General features: G+C 39.3%; 1 protein-coding gene and 1 long non-coding RNA gene across 2 annotated transcripts in view; one reads left to right on the forward strand and one right to left on the reverse strand.

The window, feature by feature from the left end:
* LOC115433135 (uncharacterized) overlaps positions 1-20,005 on the forward strand; it is a 22,235-nt gene continuing 2,230 nt past the window's right edge. Inside the window, exons 1-2 of the long non-coding RNA XR_003937310.1 lie at positions 1-197; positions 8,062-8,067. This is a non-coding gene — a long non-coding RNA (uncharacterized LOC115433135). The remainder of the gene's footprint in view (positions 198-8,061; positions 8,068-20,005) is intronic.
* Positions 10,523-20,005, reverse strand: part of dtx2 (deltex 2, E3 ubiquitin ligase) — a 21,086-nt gene continuing 11,603 nt past the window's right edge. The window contains 5 exon segments of the mRNA XM_030154386.1: positions 10,523-11,399; positions 16,185-16,274; positions 16,669-16,830; positions 18,074-18,241; positions 18,966-19,033. Of these exon segments, the coding sequence (XP_030010246.1) occupies positions 11,154-11,399; positions 16,185-16,274; positions 16,669-16,830; positions 18,074-18,241; positions 18,966-19,033 (734 nt within the window). The 3' untranslated portion in view covers positions 10,523-11,153.

Genomic DNA, 20,005 nt, shown 5'->3' on the forward strand with positions numbered 1-20,005 from the left:
GTAGTCTAACCTGCTAGAGATAAATGCAGGAATAAGTCTGTCTAAGACTGGTTTAGACAGTAAACCTTTGATTCTAGCGATGTTTTTGAGATGGTAAAAGGCTGATGATGTTATTGATTTAATGTGACTGTTAAATTTTAGGTCTGGGTCCATTATTACCCCTAGATTTCTAACTTGATTTTTAGCTTTTAAAGTGAGTAAGTTTTAAAGGTAATGACAAAGATAAAATGAATAATAATAATAATAATAATAATAATAATAATAATAATAATAATAATAATAAGAAGAAGAAGAAGAAGAAGAAGAAGAAGAAGAAGAAGAAGAAGAAGAAGAAGAAGAAGAAGAAGAAGAAGAAGAATGTGACTAAATCATGAAATTAGTGACTACAGTTGTGTCTGCATCCTGTTTTGGCCTCAGATGCTTGGAACAGGTTTTGGTAAATGTGACCTTTTGTAATTCATTTAGTTTTTGTAACCTTTAATATTGATCAGCATCAGGTGTCACATGTAATTTTATTCAAGAAGGCCTCAAATTCTATCTGGTTTATTTAAAGTCACTGTTTTAGTTTCACTTCATGTAAGAAGAGGTGAATTTACCAGAAATCAAAACAAAAAACTACTGTAAAGTGCAGTGTTTTTATTGTGTATCCCAGACAGAACCTTTCAGAGGTTTGTATTTATTTGTGAAGGTGAACATGGATGTTTGTTGACTTCCAGAACAATTTCAGTCTACATCTAACTTTTCGTGAGCAAGGTACAGCCATTTATTGACTCAAATTATGAAATGATAATGGGGTTAACCTCAGCCCTTGCAACCAGCCATGTGATAGTGTCCTGACATTATAATCTTTATTTTTCAACATTCTGCTTTATGTCATCTCTCTATCTCTCTCTTTTTTTTTGTTTGTTTGGGCTGTTTTATAGTCTACACCCATACACTGCATGAGTTCATCATGACCTCTGGGCTCTGTGATCTGCACTGAAGTACACGCTCCTCTAAAGCCAAGCACAGCCAAGTGTTGTTGAGATCCTGCCCTCTCTAGTGTATATGCTTTATTGCTGATGTTCTCACTGAGGCCAAGGCTATGATTGACTTCATGTTCCCGATAACATCTGTGGATGCACAGACTCACTTCTTCTCAACAACATAATCTATGATGGTACAGACGAACGCAAGATATGACGATCAATAAGAGGCAAATTGAATAATCAGGCCAATATATTAACTTTTTCAGGCATACAAGTACATTTTCCAATCCAATCCAATCCACTTTATTTATATAGCACATTTAAACAACAAGAACATTTCCAAAGTGCTGCACATCATACAAACAATAAAACAATTAAGAGAAATACTAAAAACAATAAGTATGTACATAAAACTACAGGAATGCTCTAAATAACACAAAATCAAATAGTTAAAAAGTAATAAAATCAATATAGATAGATAGATAGATACAGACAGACGACAGACAGACATAGATAGAACGATAGATAGAATGATAGAACGATAGATAGAACGATAGATAGAACGATAGAACGATTGATTGATAGAACGATTGATAGAACGATAGATAGAACGATAGAACGATAGAACGATAGATAGAACGATAGATAGAACGATAGAACGATAGATAGAACGATAGATAGATAGAACGAGATAGATAGATAGATAGATAGATAGATAGATAGATAGATAGATAGATAGATAGATAGATAGATAGATAGATAGATAGATAGATAGATAGATAGATAGATAGATAGATAGAAGACACAGTGGACCACACAACTCACACGTGATTAAAAGCCACAGAATAAAAGTGGGTCTTAAGATGAGACTGAAAACACTCCACCGTGGGGGCTGTTCAGATGTCGGGGGGGCCAAGGTTATTATTGTTAACGAAAACTAACAAAATGAAAACTAGAATTGAAAAAACATTTTCATTAACTGAAATAAATAAAAACTGTAATTAAAAGAAAAAAACAATAACTGAAACTGTATTGTGTGTTTACAAAACTAACTAAAATGGATAAAAATTATGGATAAAATTCCCTTTGCTTTCGTCTTTGTCAATGTCAGATTGATAAGAAACTGATTTATTTCGCTCTAGCAATTTTATCTGCTGTCACCATACGACACTTGACGCTCCGTCACTTGTGGTCACTTGTGGTTTCCAGTCGTCTTCTGGTCCCCACTCTACCTGGAAACATGGAGACTAAAGTTGGGAGAAAGCAGCAGAGTCCTGTCTGGGATTTATGTGAATACGACGGAGAAGAAGAGAAAAGATATATTAAAAAAAAAAAAAACTAAAATTAAACTAAAACTAAGCATTTAGAAAAAAAAAAACTAATAAAAACAAGCAAACCTGCTGTAAAAACGAATTAAAACGAACTGAATTAAAGAACAAAAAGTCAAAACTAAAACTAAACTATAATGAAAATCCAAAACTATTAGAACCTTGGGGGGGGGGGGGGGCATTCCAGAGTCTGGGGCCGACCACAGAGGAAGCCTTGTCCCCCCTGGTTTTAAGTCTGGTCTTAGGTACCACAAGCTGGAGCTGGCCCTCGGACCTCAGTGCAATTTGTTATTCGAAGTGTATTTTCAAACAACATGTAGGATGAGACCACATAGTTTATACCTAAATAATAGCTGGATGTTGTTTGTTTATATCTTTATTGTTATAGTCCAGACATAAATACCTTTGTTATAGTTTTCATTGGTTTTGGAATTGTATCTTCTAGGGAATGTAATGATTACCGGTATAACGATAAACCCACGGGTAAAATTGGCAGACAGTTAGTATTAGCGTTTAAATTTTAATTATCATGATAACTGTGTTTTGATTACCACACTTTAGGGGAGAAAACACCATGTAAAAGACATGATTACCTCCGCCAAGGAGGTTATGTTTGCCAGGGTTTGTTTGTTTGTTTGTCTGTCTGTCTGTTTGTCTGTCCGTTAGTGTGCAACATAACTCAACACAGATTTGGATGAATTTTCAGGGTTTGTTGGAAATGGGATAAGGAAGAAATGATTAAATTTTGGTGGTGATCGGGGGGGGGCCACAGGGGGGGGCACTGATCAGCCTTGGCGGAGGTCTGCGCTCTCCGAGTGCTTCTAGTTTTATGTCAAATATTTGAGTATAGTTTTTATTTATTACCTCCGCCAACGAGGTTATGTTTTTGCCAGGGTTTGTTTGTTTGTTTGTTTGTCTGTTTGTCTGTCCGTTAGTGTGCAACATAACTCAAAAAGTTATGGACAGATTTTGATGAAATTTTCAGGGTTTGTTGGAAATGGGATAAGGAAGAAATGATTAAATTTTGGTGGTGATCGGGGGTGGGGGGGCCCACGGGGGGGCCCATTTCCAACAAACCCTGAAAATTTCATACCTGATTTCTGTTGTATATTAATTATTTTTAGTGAAATACTTGATTATTTGTTGATTTGTGTTTTCTGTGATGAAATTATTGTCCCAATGTATGCTTTTCGTTTACTATTGTTCTGCTATCTAAAACGGCTGAAAACAGATTTTTTTTTTTTTAAATTCTACATGCTCTTCCTGGTTAAATAAAGGTTAAATATGCAATAAAAATGCAATCTTCTCCTCAAGAGGCTACGGGTCAAGTCATTAACATTTAACAGCCATGATGTGTTACATGGTATCAAACTAGCAGCCTGACACATGACATGTTAAAGATGTGCAGAAGTTAAAATGTTCTGATTTGCTGCCTCAAATAAAAGTGCTTTTCCCAAATGTTTACCACAGTCTGACTCTGTGTGCATGTATGGACACTTATTATCTGCCAGGAGAGTTCACATTGTAAAGCACTGAACTGCATCTTACACAGTGGACTGAGTAATCAATTACACTTTCATGAATGGAATCTTTTGCACTATTTCACTCTGAACTGTTAAAGTCCCATATTACGCAAATCTCACTTTGTGAAAGTTTTCTTATAGTAGTGTGGTGTTGCAGTAGCCTCATTATGAGGTCGAATTTGAAAACTGTCTGTTTCCTCCCTGCTTTGCTACACCACATTTTGTGGAAAATGCCTGCTCAAACGGTTTGAGTTGGGTCCGCTTATGACGAAATAAGCGGATTTAACTCCTCACCCCTGACTGTGCCCCCACCCTGCATGAAAAGGTGAGCCCCACCCTGGCAAAGTACCTCTTGGACAACAAACATGGCGAAGGCGAGACACGCAAATTGTGGTGTTGTTGGCTCCACACACCAACACGATAGTTTATTTTTGCTCCCCACTTCCGAGCCTCTCCGTAAAAAGTGGCTGGATTATATCTTTGATGGTCATGTACCAAACAACATTCTCAAACACTTGTATGTGTGTACCCGGCATTTCACGGACGAGTGTTTTTGGAACATGGGCCCATACAGCTCAGGTGTGGCATAAAATACGGACCTTGTAAAATTTGGACCCATTTGGAATTTGCGCATGCGCGAGCGCAGCCTTACCAGATGTCAGGATCAGCGAGGCTTATGAAATAAGTACCTGCGATTAGAATTGTGCGCTTTTGGGTTGGGTTAGGGTTAGGGGTTAGGGTCAGGGTTAGGGGTTAGGGGTTCGCTGAACCTGACATCCGGTAAGGCTGCGCTCGCGCATGCGCAAATTCCAAATAGGTCCAAATTTTACAAGGTCCGTATTTTATCCCACACCGGCTCAGCAGAAAGACTCCGAATCAAGTAGGACGCAGTACCAACGCTTCGTGACCCAAGTACAAGTGTGGGAGATGTAAGTTCTTCTCATTTTTTGTATCTTTACTGCATAACCCTACATTACGGATAAGCTGGGTGGTTGCTGATGTGTAACGTCTAACGTTAGGCATGGCAGCTAACATACAGGGGTTGGACAAAATAATGGAAACACCTTAAAAATCAACAAAATATAATTTAATAGGGTGTAAGGTCCGCCTTTGCGGCAATTACAGCCTCAGTTTCTCCGAGGTATTGATTTCATACAACTTGTGAATTGTTTCCAAAGGAATTTTAAGCCATTCTTCAGTTAGAATACCCTCCCAACTCTTTTAGAGACAATGGTGGTGGAAATCGACGTCTTACTTGAATCTCTAAACTGACCATAAATGCTCAATAATGTTGAGGTCTGGGGACTGTGCCGGCCATACGAGATGCTCAACTTCATTAGAATGTTCCTCATGCCATTCTTTAACAATTCTAGCTGTATGGATTGGGGCATTATCATCTTGAGGTGAAGGTGTTTCCATTATTTTGTCCAACCCCTGTAGCTCGGTTACTGCTGCTAACGTTTGCGTCCCCGTTAACATGCAAGAGCTGATAATATCAAGAGACATTCAACAGAACTACTTTGAACACGGGCCTTTTGTGGTTGGCATCAGTATAGTTAGCATCAAGCTTGTTGTTAGCTGCCTGTATTAGTGGCGGCAGGCGTCTTTCCGTGTCAGGTCCACGAACCCGACACAACACCGCCGTTTTCCGTCGGGGCTCAATCACGCCTCAAAGCAAAGAAAGCCAGTGTTTGGAAAGACGTTCTGTCTGAGACGTGTGTATTGAACTGGTATGGCTGAACTACTGCGTCCCGACGAGCCACGGCTTCACAGTCAACATTAGCGCATAGTACCGCTAGCGGAAGCCGCGTCCTCTCCCAAAGAGAGGAGGGGGAGTGGGCGTGGACAGATGCGTTCATTTGCATACCCGGAAGCAGGCCCAGAAACAGCCTGTTCTGAGGAGGGCTGGTGAGAGTGACTTTTTCAACCGCTGAAACTCCGAACAAAGGATGATTTTGGGGCGAACAAACTTAAATACTATGTTTTTGGGCTTCTGAGACCTATATGACGTGACTGAAAAATAGCATAATATGGGACCTTTAAGGATCTTCTGGTTCAGATAGTTTTAAATAACTGATCTCATTAATCTCATTAGGTAAAGAGATTTTTAATGACTCAGAGGCAGAAATGTACTTATAGATGTTTTACCTGATTTCAGTTGTATATTAATTATTTTCTGTGAAATACTTGATTATTTGTTGATTTGTGTTTTCTGTGATGAAATTATTGTCCTAATGTGTGCTTTCCGTTCAGTATTGTTCTGCTATCTTGCTGGTCTTGGCCAAAAAACTGTTAAAAACATAGATTTTTTTTAAACTCTACATGCTCTTCCTGGTTAAATAAAGGTTAAATATGCAATAAAAATGCAGTCTTCTCCTCAAGAGGCTAAAGGTCAAGTCATAAACATTTAACGACCATGATGTGTTACATGGTACCAGACTAGCAGCCTGACACATGACATGTTAAAGATGTGCAGAAGTTAAAATGTTCTGATTTGCTGCATCAAATAAAAGTGTTTCTCCCAAATGTTTACCAGTCTGACTGTGTGTGCATGTATGGACACTTATTATCTGCCAGGAGAGTTCACATTGTAAAGCATTGAACTGTATCTTGCACACTGGACTGAGTAATCAATTACACTTTCATGAATGCAATCTTTTGCACTATTTCACTCTGAACTGTTAACTTACTCTCATGCACGTTACGTCCTTCGCACTAATTCTGTGTATTTGTCCACAGAACTTGTTGTGCCGAATTCTACTCCCTGCCGAAAACTGCATCATGCAGCAGCTGCCGAAAACAGCTCCCCCTTCCTAAATCAACCATGAAGAGGACAAAGTGAACCAAATTCACCGTCACACCAGAAGCTCCAAATGTGTGCTGCTAAAGTCATTTCACCCCTGTAGCTTCGCCAAGCTTATTGTAATGGGGATGCAGTTTTCGGCAATATCTGGTGCCGAAAACTGCATCCCCAACCGCGATATCTGTTTTTATTGTTATATTATTTTGTGTTGTGTATCTAAGATTTAACTTTAGAAAGTTTTATACCTTACAGTTTGCACATTCTTTAATATTAACCAGATAAAAAACATAACTGCAATATCTTGCAATATTATTCATTAGTTAATTGCTACACAGCTATGATGGTGTTAAGAGGTTGAATAATTCACAATTAATTTCATACCCTACAGTCAGAAAGGAGAAAAGTTGTGACAGGGTGAATTTGGTGCACATTGCCCTAATCATGGCTGTTTTAGGAAGGGGAGCAGTTTTCGGCAGGGAGTAGAATTCAGCACTACAACTTACGTCTACATATACAGGGGTTGGACAAAATAATGGAAACACCTTCACCTCAAGATGATAATGCCCCAATCCATACAGCTAGAATTGTTAAAGAATGGCATGAGGAACATTCTAATGAAGTTGAGCATCTCGTATGGCCGGCACAGTCCCCAGACCTCAACATTATTGAGCATTTATGGTCAGTTTTAGAGATTCAAGTAAGACGTCGATTTCCACCGCCATCGTCTAAAAGAGTTGGAGGGTATTCTAACTGAAGAATGGCTTAAAATTCCTTTGGAAACAATTCACAAGTTGTATGAATCAATACCTCGGAGAATTGAGGCTGTAATTGCCGCAAAAGGCGGACCTACCATATTAAATTATATTTTGTTGATGTTTTAAGGTGTTTCCATTATTTTGTCCAACCCCTGTATTAGGCCTGTTGTACATATTAACCCATAAAGACTCAGTGCAACTTTTAGGACAGTTCACAAATTAATTTTTCTTTCTTAAATGTTTATCACCATTCATTACAAAATTAGCCAGTTTTTTTGTTTGTTGTTTGTTGTTTGTTTTTTGCATTTCTTTCAGTGAAAATCAGGTATTTTCCTATATTAAATCTACTGGTCATGTAGATGTTCATAAACAGATAAAAGTTGAGGGTTATTATATCAAAAACAGAGAAAATTGAAGAAAAAGTGACTTTTTCTGCAAAAATATCATTAACTAAACATAAACCCAGTGTCTCCATCCACTGTCATTGATCCAATTCCATGGGTTTTATTGGTCAATCAATGTTGTAGAAGATGACGGTGTTTCCACGGTAACTACAAAGCCTCTGAACATCCAAATGGGTCATATCTGATCACCATGAAAAGATGAATAACTGCACTTTGCACCAAATATTTACATGTGTTGATAGGATGAGTGGATCAACAGGTATTAAACAGTTTAGATCAGTAGATGGTTTTGGTTGTCAGTGGCTGTTTGGGTCTTTATGGGTTAATTCTGTATGTTCTACATTTGCTGCTTATTGTACTTCTGGCTACATGCTAGATTGCATTTTGTTGCTCATTGTATGACTATAAATTGAACATGTAATGAAACATAAAAGCGACCAAGAATTACATTACTATCTATCTTAAAATACAGCATGATTTTTTTTGTGCACATCACCAAATTCTACATGAAAAAAAAAAAAAATCACCGAACAAAGAGGCAGGATGGGTTTTCTATTGTTTCTTTATTGCAGAGACTTTTTTCCCCAGTGTTGCTTGTTTACATGTCAATTCATCAACTGTGCTGCAGTACTGTGAGCAAAACAACGCAGGTGTATACAGGAGGTGGAGGCTAGTCTGCAGCCGACGGGCTCGTCATCATGCGTAATCCACACACGCCGGATGACTTTGATTGTCACACTGTAGAAATGTTTTTATCCAGAGCTTCTGTTTATTCTCCGTCACATCACTGTCCCTTTCTGACATACAGTACATGGCCTCACGAACTGGAACGTATTAACTAACAAAAACAATGCCTTGCAGAATGCCCACGGGTGCAGTTACTGCATATAGAAATGTTCCCATGGGAGCACATTAGACATCTGCTTATCAAAGGAAGGAAAAAAATATAACAACAGATGGTCAAATTATACTGACAGTCAATAGAAACTTTGAGGTAGAAATGTCTGCATATTTCTACTTGTAGGGGGGTTGTAATTATTCATTGTGGATTTATTGATGACTTAGTGCTCGGGTAGTTGAGATAATGATGAGTTGTCATGTTGTCACGGTTCATTGCACATGAATTGGTCTCTTTGCAAAAGTGGACCAAATACACTCTGAGCAATACTCAGTGGGTATCTGCACAATTTAAAAAAAAGGCCACCATTGTTAGTCCAGTGAATGGTGCATCATGCCACGTTAGGGTGGTCCAAAAAAAAATTTCTGAAGATTCTCTGGATTAGAACCCTGCATTTGGTTCCATATCTGGCCAAATTACTTAGGTCCAAATTTTATGCAAATTAATTAATATTTAGAGGCTGCACAAGACATGTGAAGATTGCTCTATATACTATAACATAACTAGCTAAATGAATAAGTCATATTAGAATAATTTGTAATTTTATTCTCAAATCAAACTGCAACTCGCATAAAAATGTTACTTAGAAAGTCCAGCAACCACTGTTGCTTTATTGAAATTACAAAAAATGTTCCTGTGTTCTTTGACAACTTGGAGCAAGTACTGTTTCTGATCTTCATTTTTTGTTCGGCTACAGCTGAAGTCTTGAATAAGCTTCACCCCTCTTTCAGCAACATCATTGACAACTTTTCTGGAATGCACAATTTGAGCAGCCTTCTGAAAGTCTTCATCATCAGCCCAGTCTTCTGGAGGAATTCTGAAGAATGTTTGTGGCAGATCCAAAGTTTCAAAGAAATGCATGGTGCTGGTGGTGACAAAATCACTGATCTGCTTCCCTTCAAAATCTGCTTGATTAAGGGCATCCCAACGCTTTAGTGGAACCTCTGAACCATCGTTTTCCATCATGTTGTGAACCATCAGCTGCTTCTGCTCTTGTGTCACACAGGAGTCCAAGAATGCCAGGCCAACCAATTCTTCACTCAAGTACCAAAGATGTCGGCCCAAAGCTGTTAAGACTACTTTCTTGACAACTCAATTTTCATACTGTGACAGCTTTTTAAGGAATGCCAAATCATTTGCAGGGGCTTTCGCTGGTGATGGGGCTTCAAACCATGCTCTGATGTAGAGACTTTGTGCAACCTCTAAAACATCTCCTTTTTCTTCCAATTTTTTTTCCCTAAATCATCTTTTGAATGCCAAAACCTAATGCAGGCTTCTAACTGAGGTTATCTGAAACTTTATTTTTTACCATGATTGTTGGACCACCCTAATGCCACATCTATCACATGAACAACGTCTCCGGGCACTGGGTATGGTGGAGGCTGGTTTGAGCGCCAGTGATATAGCCAGGCCTATGTATGGGCTGTTCCCAACCCACAATCAGAAACCTGGCTGAATGCCACAACACGACAGGCTCTGTTGACCATAGACCGCATCCAGGGAGAGAGAGAGTGACAACTCCCAACCAGGACCGCTACTGTTGTGACTTTGTGTTTGGCAGGTGCCATTTTCTTTTCTTGAGTTTTTTTTGTTTTGAAATTATTCTTGAAACTTTAGATTTTTGTTTCTGTATGCCAATATCCTAAACAAATGATTCATAAGAAAAAATTCCAGTTTAGGGTTTCAAAATAAAAATTATGTCAAAAACATGGTCTCAAAGTTTTCATTGACTGTGAGTGTAGATTAGTAGTAGTAGTGTTAAATGTTAGAAAATACACAACTTAGGAGCACATTAATCTCAGTGTATTCTCCCCAACTTGTATCTGTGGACACAACTTGTTGCTTTTTTTTCTTTACATTATTTGTTTTGTTCTTTTTTTTAATATTTACAACAGTATTGCCTTTACTTGTCCGATAGGCTAATATATAGTCATTTTGCTACTAGAGGTTTCAGTGTGTCCTTGTGCTAAATGCGAAGGTTTTTAGCAGAAACATCTCAATTGCATTACCTCCCAATTAAACAAATCACCTGCCCTTCACCCGGAAATCGTCCAGCTAAATGCACTGTAAGAACTAAAGTGCTTCATGAGATTTTTATCCCCAAAGTAAGCTGCCACTGTTATGGTGCCTGATAAGGGGATACACATGAACAACAACAGACAATGTGCAGTTTGTGGTGTAGTTTTTTTTTTTTTTCTTTTTTTTAAAAGAAGCTCAGAGCAGGAGGAGCCATGTTTTCCTGCGTGTTCCGTATGTGATGAGTGGGAGCACGAGTCTTTATCAGCGAGCGCATCCTTCCGGTTCAATTTCATCCAGCTCCCTCCTCCCGTTTGCTCACTCTGTTGGCGGATGCTGACATTTAACGTAAACACAGACAGGATGCGTGACCGCCGACAGGTCACACAGGTGGCTTTAGAGGGGTTTTTCTCAGAGGTCAGTAGTGAGTGGAAGTGTGTGAAGTTCTGAGCTGTGACCTAGCTGCTGCTGCTGCTGCTGGGTGCTTTGAGGCAGTCCTCCGTCACGCCCTGAGAGGCCAGCTCAGACAGAACATTGTCCAGATAGTTGGGGTCGGGGTAACCGTGGCCGGACAGGTTGGACATCATCTCGGTTTTGTGGTGGATTCCATTCCACACTACTGTGTCGGGCTCTCCGGTGGTGCTAGACGTTCCCACGGTGAAAATGAGGCGACGCATCCACGCCACCTTCAGCAGCTCTAGCACCTTCACAACAGAGACCAAGGAAATGTCAGTGAAGAGATCCTCAAACACCTCCCACATCCTTGAGACCCAGGAGAGTAAAAGTGTTGGCTACTCTCTTGACTGGAAACGGCATAATGCAACAGCTTTTTCAGATATTTTTTTTTTTGTATCTTTGTTTTAAGGAATGTCCTTTGTAGGGACAAGAGTTTCACAGCTTTACTTAAAGGCATCATATTTTTTAAACCCACTTTTATTAATCTTTGGTACATTTATTTGTGTATTGGACACTAGTAGTTCAAAACTTTGTATTTGAACCCTCCAGGTGCTGCAAAGCTATCTTTATATTCATTTTGGCAAAAATCTAGTGGATTTCTACAACCTGTTTTAATTCCTTCTTAATTTGTTACGTGTATAAGTAGTTACGTCACGACTTCTGACAAACATTTCTCCGAGTACGCCATAATTGTTTGTCAGCAGCAGCGGTTGTAGTTCATACTGAAAATATGTCCAAACTTCAAGCCGATTACTTAAAATGTTCAGTTGTTGGTTGTATTAACAAACACAAGTCACTGAACAGGACAGAGCAGCACAGTCAACAACCTGGAGGGGGTGGGGCATGAAGTGGCTCATTTGCATTTAAAGGGCCAGCACTCAAAACAACCTTTCTGGTGTCATTACTCAGAAATAGGGTTGAAGATGGACCTGTGGAGTTGAATTAATGAAGAATTCAGACCCAGAGATAACATTTACAGTTTATGTAGACCACAGGGAAATGTTTTAAAATGCATGACTCCATTCATAAAAGCAAAATATCACTCCTTTTTAAAAAAAAAAAAAAAAAAAGTGCTGTACAGTGCAAAGGATAAAAATGCATTACTGGGTATTCTACCAAACTGTTAGTCAGGATCCAAAACCTACACTGGAGAGTTTGGTTAAAGACTAAACCTGTGTTAATGTTTGGTATCATGATGGAGATGTAATGTTAATTAACAACACTGGTATGAAATTCAGTCTAATCTGACAAAGTATTGTCAGAGAAAGTGACGCATCCACTTCCTGTTTTAATGTTCTATGTACATGGTCCCTGACAAATAAATAAACAAACAAAAAAGACTAGTAGCTTTTTAGATAATTTCCATCTCCAGTCCCTGTGGCCGACAAAAGAGACATTAACAAAATTAGGATGTTTGAAAAGGCATTAAAAAGGTAAAAAAAAAAAAAAAAAGTACGTAAGTGCATTGTGACATGTAGTCACATAAAGTGCATACTCACACCCATTATAGTACATTACATAAAGTGCATACACTCCCATCCCATGATTACCAGGCCTGTTTCTGCATTAACTGAGCAGCACTATCAGATACTACACAGGCCTGACCCTGCCCTGGGACCAACGAGTCAAAGACTTTAAGGCATTAAAGCTATACCTACCAATGTGGCATTTCTCACAGCACTTAGTAAAAGTTTGAACATGAACAACCCGCCTCTCTCCAAAGCTCCGCCCCCTTCCCTCTGCCTCCTCTCTCCTCCTCTAATCTGATGCGCGATGAAAACAGAGGAGGAAGCAGAGGCGGAGATCCGGTCCGTTTTGACGTGTCCGCGGACCCCTCCCTCAGTAATCAGATGCATCATCCACCTGCCGCGGGCCCGTGGCTCCTGTTCCATCAGTAGACCTGGTCTGTGCAGTACTGGGTCAGTGTCTTCACTGCAGTGCCCACGGGATGGGCGCGCGCACTGTGAACGCGCGGCCTCCGCGAATTTTCCATGGACATTTGAAGTTTCATAGTCCATACAATTATCATCCTACATCATCTTACATTGTGTGACACCATGTAATTATACCTGTATGAGTCCCACCATCATAAAAGCTGAGCTTTATGCAGACCTGTTCAGTCCAGTACAGCTGACTTCCGGACTTTTATCTCCATCCTTCATTCATCAGACTCCTGTTTCTTCCCCTCAGTTGTCGTTTCTGTTAATAAATCCGGTTTTTTCCCTTCCACATGTGCATGTCAGTTTCTATCCATTCACATCCTAGACAGTAGACTGTGGTCAGTGACAGGAAGAAGCAGCGCGAATGAAGCGTCAGATTCAGAGGGACAACTACGGATGTGAGACAGCGATAATAGGATCGGCATGCGGACGGCAGTAATGGATGATTGACAGGAAAGCTCAGCCAGGTTCGGGCCAATTATTTTATTCGGACCGACAAAAATGATTGGTCAGACTTTTATTAAATATATGAGAATTAAACATTTTGAGTTTCAATACCTGGTGGATTTCTTTTCCATTTTAGTTTGACCACACACTTAGGAGCATTTTAAGATGACAAAAGAAAAGTGTAAAAATGCCACATCATACGGTATAGCTTTAACTGCCAAACAATAACAAAAAGGTCCATGAACTAAGAGAAGATTTGATTAGTCACAAGTTTACAGCTTCTGCAAATACACAAATGACAATGAGTGTTGAAAGTGGATTGAAACCAGAGGGTATAACAGCCATCTATTACTGGAAACTTATCTAAGCCCATATATTTACTGCCAACTCTGTAATGTGTAATCCACCACAAAATGCACTGCAGAAACAAATAGCAGGTATAATTCCCTCCTCCACATCCTCCGAGATATACAACTACTCTGGAGCTGCAGACACTGAGGTTAAGTGCAAGATTTAAGGTAAATATGGATTTAAGTCCTAACACATCCATAAATATGTTGGAATTATTTCAGCTGATGCAAACTGTGTCCAACTAGGCTACGTCTGAACTTGTGGGTAGGATGTTCTAACCCTTACAGGCTCTGCAACTGCTCTACCTTTTCACAAACCGAGATTTTTTTTTTTCCAATCTCTAACACTTGAAGAATCTCCCGAGTAAAGGCATTATTTTATATACAAGTACATAAAGGAAAGGAAACACAGTAAAATACATGATCAAAATAATAAAAGGCAGTTCAGAGTTACAGAATTATAAACATTTTGGGATAATTGCAGCTTTTAAAATGCAAAATTAATCAATTAGACCATTTTAAGTTCCATCACATTTGGCTTTGAACTCTTTGTTTTAACCAAGGATTAAAATCAGTGACTTTAAAGTCTTTCTGCATATTATTACAACTTGCAGGTGGCATAGTATCTAATCTACTTTAAACCCACATTAACTATAGGTGTACCAGACCAGAAAAATCAGAAAACTCCCCCATTAGACACCTGGAAACCATCAGGTCTTTGGTGAGTTTGCTAAAAAATAGATTGAACGGATTACTGAGTAAAATCTATTAAAATGGTAAATGGACCTGAACTATATAGTGCATTTTCTACACCTTCATGGTGCCCAAGTACTTTACAATTCCTCACATTCACCCATTCACACACACACTCATACACCAACAAAATTAGACAGTTACAAAAATACCATTGGATTTATCTCAGCCAACATGCACTGCAACTCTAATCTTATAATAATCTATGAAATATTTGGATTATGACTGATACCACTTTGGGTTTTGGGAAATAAACTGCTATTTGTGACAATGATTTGATTTGTCACAAAGAAAACCAGGTCTGACACAGAATCGTTTGTAATGTGTAAACCCATGTTCTGTCATTGCAAAGGACCTGGCTCAGGTGGTCTCCGCGGTTCAGGTCAGACTGAAAAACATTTAGGATGCAGTCGACAGCTGTGATGAAAGAGAGGAGCTGAGCTGGAAAATGACTCAGGTACTGCGGGTCCAGAGGTTATTTTTCAAAGGTCAGCCTTCGTAGCGGTGATACCCAGCTGAAGACTTCACAGTCTGAGCAGCAGTGTGGTCTGTTGTCAGTGCGATGCAGCCAGTGCAACACAACACTGTCAACAAACAAATCATTCAGCTTAAAAGGGACTGTGTTGTGTGCAGCTAATCACAACAGAGAAGCTGCCTAACTGATGGTAATGAGTGATGTTGTCCACTGATTTACTGCTGTCACTTGTGCTCTGGCTGAACAATGCAAACAGGCAGCAGCCCCCGTTCTCAGTTTGGATATTTTAATATTTCAATCCTTGTTGTACAGGGAGCGTCTCACCAGGGACTGTGGCGAGTGTGAGGCATAGATAAACTACAACTGGAACAATTGAATCCAATTTTCCAATAGTAAATTACATCAGAGATTATTTTATAGAAGCTCAAGTGTACAGCTGCAGTTACGAGCAGGAAATGAGATGCTAATTCACCATGGAAAACAACACAACTTATAATTATCATGAAATGTTCTTAATTTAATCACAGTGGCACACTGACAGAGCATTACACAAAGTCTATGCAGACCACTGAACTGACCAGTACAGGATTTTCCCAAATGGAAACCAGCAGTCATGGACAAGGGTGAGGTCGACAACCATAAATAACAGGTTAATAAAAGTTGAAGGTTGATTTGCTTAAAGGGAAGTTGGGTCTCTGCATTTCACCCAGCCTGATACACACTAGTATAACTAGCATTAGCACATCGCAGCCATTAGGAGCAGTGAGCTGCCATTAGAGGCGCTCAGGAACCAACTCCAAATCTCCATCTGCACCGGGGTCAGGGACACTGACAGGAGAATTAACCTATATGTACTTGTTTTTAATGGTGACAGAAATAGGACGACCAGGAGGAAAACATAACACAGAAAGTATCCGAATAGAACCAGGGACCTTCCAGCTGTGTGGTGGACATGCTAACCACTACAGACCTTTACAGGCCAACCGCCGCATACACACAGAAAAAAGTGTTACCATCCTGTTTGGGCCTTACTGGTCAGTTGTACAGTATATATACAGTGGACATTACCTTCCTGCCCTTGTCATTGTCCGGTAGGAAACAGAAGCGGGGAAAGCCTCTGCAGGTGTACAGCTGTCCAGGGTTGGGATGCTCCGGACCCTGATAAAACAGGACACAAACTGATAAATGAGGAAAATCCAAAGTTTAAATGCCAGAGAACAGTGGGCAGTGTACAGTAATCAAATAACTGCATGGGGAGATTGTCGCCATTACAGCAGCAGCTCAATACAAACCTAATTCTGGCTCTTGTAACTTTAGATTAGTGCATTAGATACAACATTTGTAGCAGTTTTTTCTCACTCATGTTTACACCGGACACAAAAAGAAAATTAAAAAGCTCAGGGCCACCACAAGATATTTGGGTGGTTGTTTCTGCAGTCATGATTACCAGTGAAAGTTCAGTTTATTTCCCCACACCTTCAGCTCATCTTTTGTTATCCAGCAGGATGTTGAACATAAATTAATCACATATTATGCTGTGTATATGGTGTACCTGGATGCCAGGTGGTATGCTGTAGATGATCTGGATGGTCCCACAGTCAGGGTGGCCCGGCAGCGACTGAGCAATGCTGTAAATCTCCATCTTGCCTTTGGGCTGGGTGCCCGTCTTCTCTCCATAGATTGTCTTACACGAGGGACACTGCAGGCTGCCATCCTGACGAGAAGAATGAGGCCATTTAAACAAAAGTGATCAATACAAAGCAGGTAGAAGCTGATCGAATATGCATTGATCCACTGATGAGATGTTTTGTTTTGTCATCCTGGCCCTTTCCCCAAGTCAAAGTCCGTCTGATCCTGTCAAGCAGGTTTTTGTAAAGCATCTAAGGCTCCTGATAAATGACAGTTAAACTATAGTTTCATTTCATGGTTCCTAAACATACCCAAAATAAATGTTGTAAGCAAGATATCACACTTTTTTACACATTTATCTCAATTACAACAAATCATGTCATTTTGTCACATGTCAGCTCTTTTTAGACAATGAACGAATGCAATTTAACATGTTGATTATGCTCCTGATATGAATCCAGAAGAAGCTTGGGTGAAGGCAGGCGTTTGCTGCTGGGTTTTAATGGTACGTTTATGTTTTCCAGACAATGTGATTCTAATGCCTTCTTCCAAGTTGTTAGAGTGTTTTCTTGTACAAGATGCAGCACACTTCAACCAAGCACTAACAATTTTATTACTTCCAAAGGGGAGCTTATTTTTTATTAAGATGGGACATCACGCTATTCCACACACAGCAAACGTTGCTTCCACTGTCGCCCGTGTAAACACAGTTTTTCTGCAGGTTGTGACAATTTATAAAGACAATTATAAAGAAAATCAAGACCTATTTCTGTTCGTGAACCAGATCTTGTTGAACCTGCACTTACCAATACTAGATAAAAGTGGTGTTAGAAGAAGCTATTTTAACACATACTCTGCCTTAGTGCTTATTGGTTTTACGTTTGTTTTATTTTGGCCAGATAGAAAAGTTGCTGAAGGACATTTGGAAGCAAAACCAGAATGCAAGTTTATAAAAAAAATGGTTACACAAGATCTAAAATTAAGTTTAGCAGATTTTAGACTTTGAGTATTCACAGTAATCTTGATAATGATGTTTCTCCATCCATCTAGAACATCTGCATTCACAAGACCTAAACTTTAGATATATTAGCTCATGCATCACAGTGACAGTCAATCATCTGGAACTAATGTTGTTGTCAAGTGGTGGTGAACTGCAGGCATCTTTCATCTGCCTGATCATAATATCAGGCCATAACGTCAGTAATTTGTTTACAGAACAGACAGCTGTAAACCAATGCTTTTCAGTGATTGTCTGATGAATTCCATTCACTTATTGCACAAACAGCAGAGTTTCTTTTCCTGCAAAGAGGTGGTTTAGACTTCAGTACCTTGGTTCCATTGTTGTACATGGCAAGCATGCAGAGCATGTGCAGGGTGTGTCCACATTTGATGAATTTGCCCACAGTTTCTGGCAGGATGCTCTGGCCTCCTTCCTCCGTTGGCGGCGTTTCATAGCCGGATGGATTGGAGAGTTGATCCATGCAGATAATACAATCCTGACAGAGACACGGCAAAGGTGGGTCAAAATTCAGTCTCATTACAACCAACTCAACAAAAAGCTGCATGTCAAACATACGGCCCATGGGCCAAACTGGCCCACCAAAAGGGTCCAACCCAGCCAGTGGGGTGAATTTGTGAAATACAAAAATTACACTGAAGATATTAACAGTCAAGAGTGTCAAAATCTATTGAGTTCAGGGGCTACATACAGACCAATCTGACCTTTCAAATACTATCATAATAACCTATAAATGATGACAATTCCAGATTTTTTTGGTTTAGTGCAAAAAAAGTAAAATTGCATGAAAGTTTTCTTTCACAAAAAATGTGAATGATCTGAACAACCATGTACAACCTGTAATTTTAAAGAAAAAATTTGTAGTTAGTAGTATTATATCTTTTACTAGATGTTTTGTGCATTTGTAGATCCACCGTGATGTCAGTTGTAATACACATGTGTAAATGGTAGACATAATATTGTTAAAATTGCATTAATTTTTCTCAACAAATGTCAGATTGTGCATGTTATTCACATTATTTAAAGGATAGTTTGTGGATGTAAACATTTTCAGAATGTAATTTTACTTTTTTTTTTCAAACATAGAGAAAACTCTGTAGCTGGCATTATTTATAGATTATTAGGGTATTATTTTACAGGTCTGGCCCACTTGAGATCATATTAGACTGTATGTGGCCCAACACCCCTGCTGTAACGTTTACCTCATCTGGGACTCCAGCCACTACTTCCATGTAGCGCTGAATCACCTCCTCAGGTCTCTGAGCTGATGCTAGAAGAGATGAGGAGAAAACAGTTGTCACTGAAAAATATCTCCAGCAGAGTTCAATGACTTCACTGAAAGGGAAAAACATTCAGCCACAGAATGGACAAAATGGCCCACACATGTACAACTACAATGGACGATGACACAGACTCATGCCCATCACATCATCACCAACTCTTAGACAAAAATACATAAGAGTGTCGAGTCTGTTTGGGAAACAAACTTACTGAGCAAATGCCCATCTTCAAGTCTTTTTATTACATGCAATGGCTCCATTTCATTATAGTATTGCAAAGGTTAGGAGATTCTATTTTCTCCCACCTGACAAATCCCAAAAAATACATATATATATTCATGACTCTGTTCCCAGACATGAGCGCTGTGCCCCCTGGTGATTTGAAGAGAAGATTCACATTAGGAGGTGGCAGACAATGAGACTGGGAGAAGTGTAATGTGTAATTATGGCAGCGCAGATGGGGGGTAAAAAAGGCAGAAATAAAGAGACAGAAATGAAAGCTTATTGTACAGATGAGCAACAAAACATGATAATAACACCAGCTGTGACAGTGAACAAGATATGAAGCACACCATTTTAAAAGCCCAGATGAAGTGACTTGTGGGACAAGAAGGAAAGATGATGTGTTCTGTCAAAAAGGAAGAGAAACAGCTGCAAAATAAATAAGGGACAGAGTGGACAAAAATGAACTGAAAATGATAACAGCTTTGAATATGAAATGGGATTTACACACATTTCATATTCAAGTGGATGTGTCACTTTCTTTTACTATACAGCTCACTATAGTTGAAACAGAATTATTACAGTTAATGAAAGCAAACTCCAAAACTAAAACGAGTCAATGAAAAAGAAAATACTTTAAAAACTACAAAAGCTGTTTTCAAAAACAAAACCTAAACCCAGTGAACTGATTAAAGTGAGTAAAATGGCAGGTAAAATCAGCTGTGTGTATGATTCCCCTA

This window comes from Sphaeramia orbicularis, chromosome 14 (assembly GCF_902148855.1).
Source record: "Sphaeramia orbicularis chromosome 14, fSphaOr1.1, whole genome shotgun sequence".
NCBI lineage: Eukaryota > Metazoa > Chordata > Actinopteri > Kurtiformes > Apogonidae > Sphaeramia > Sphaeramia orbicularis.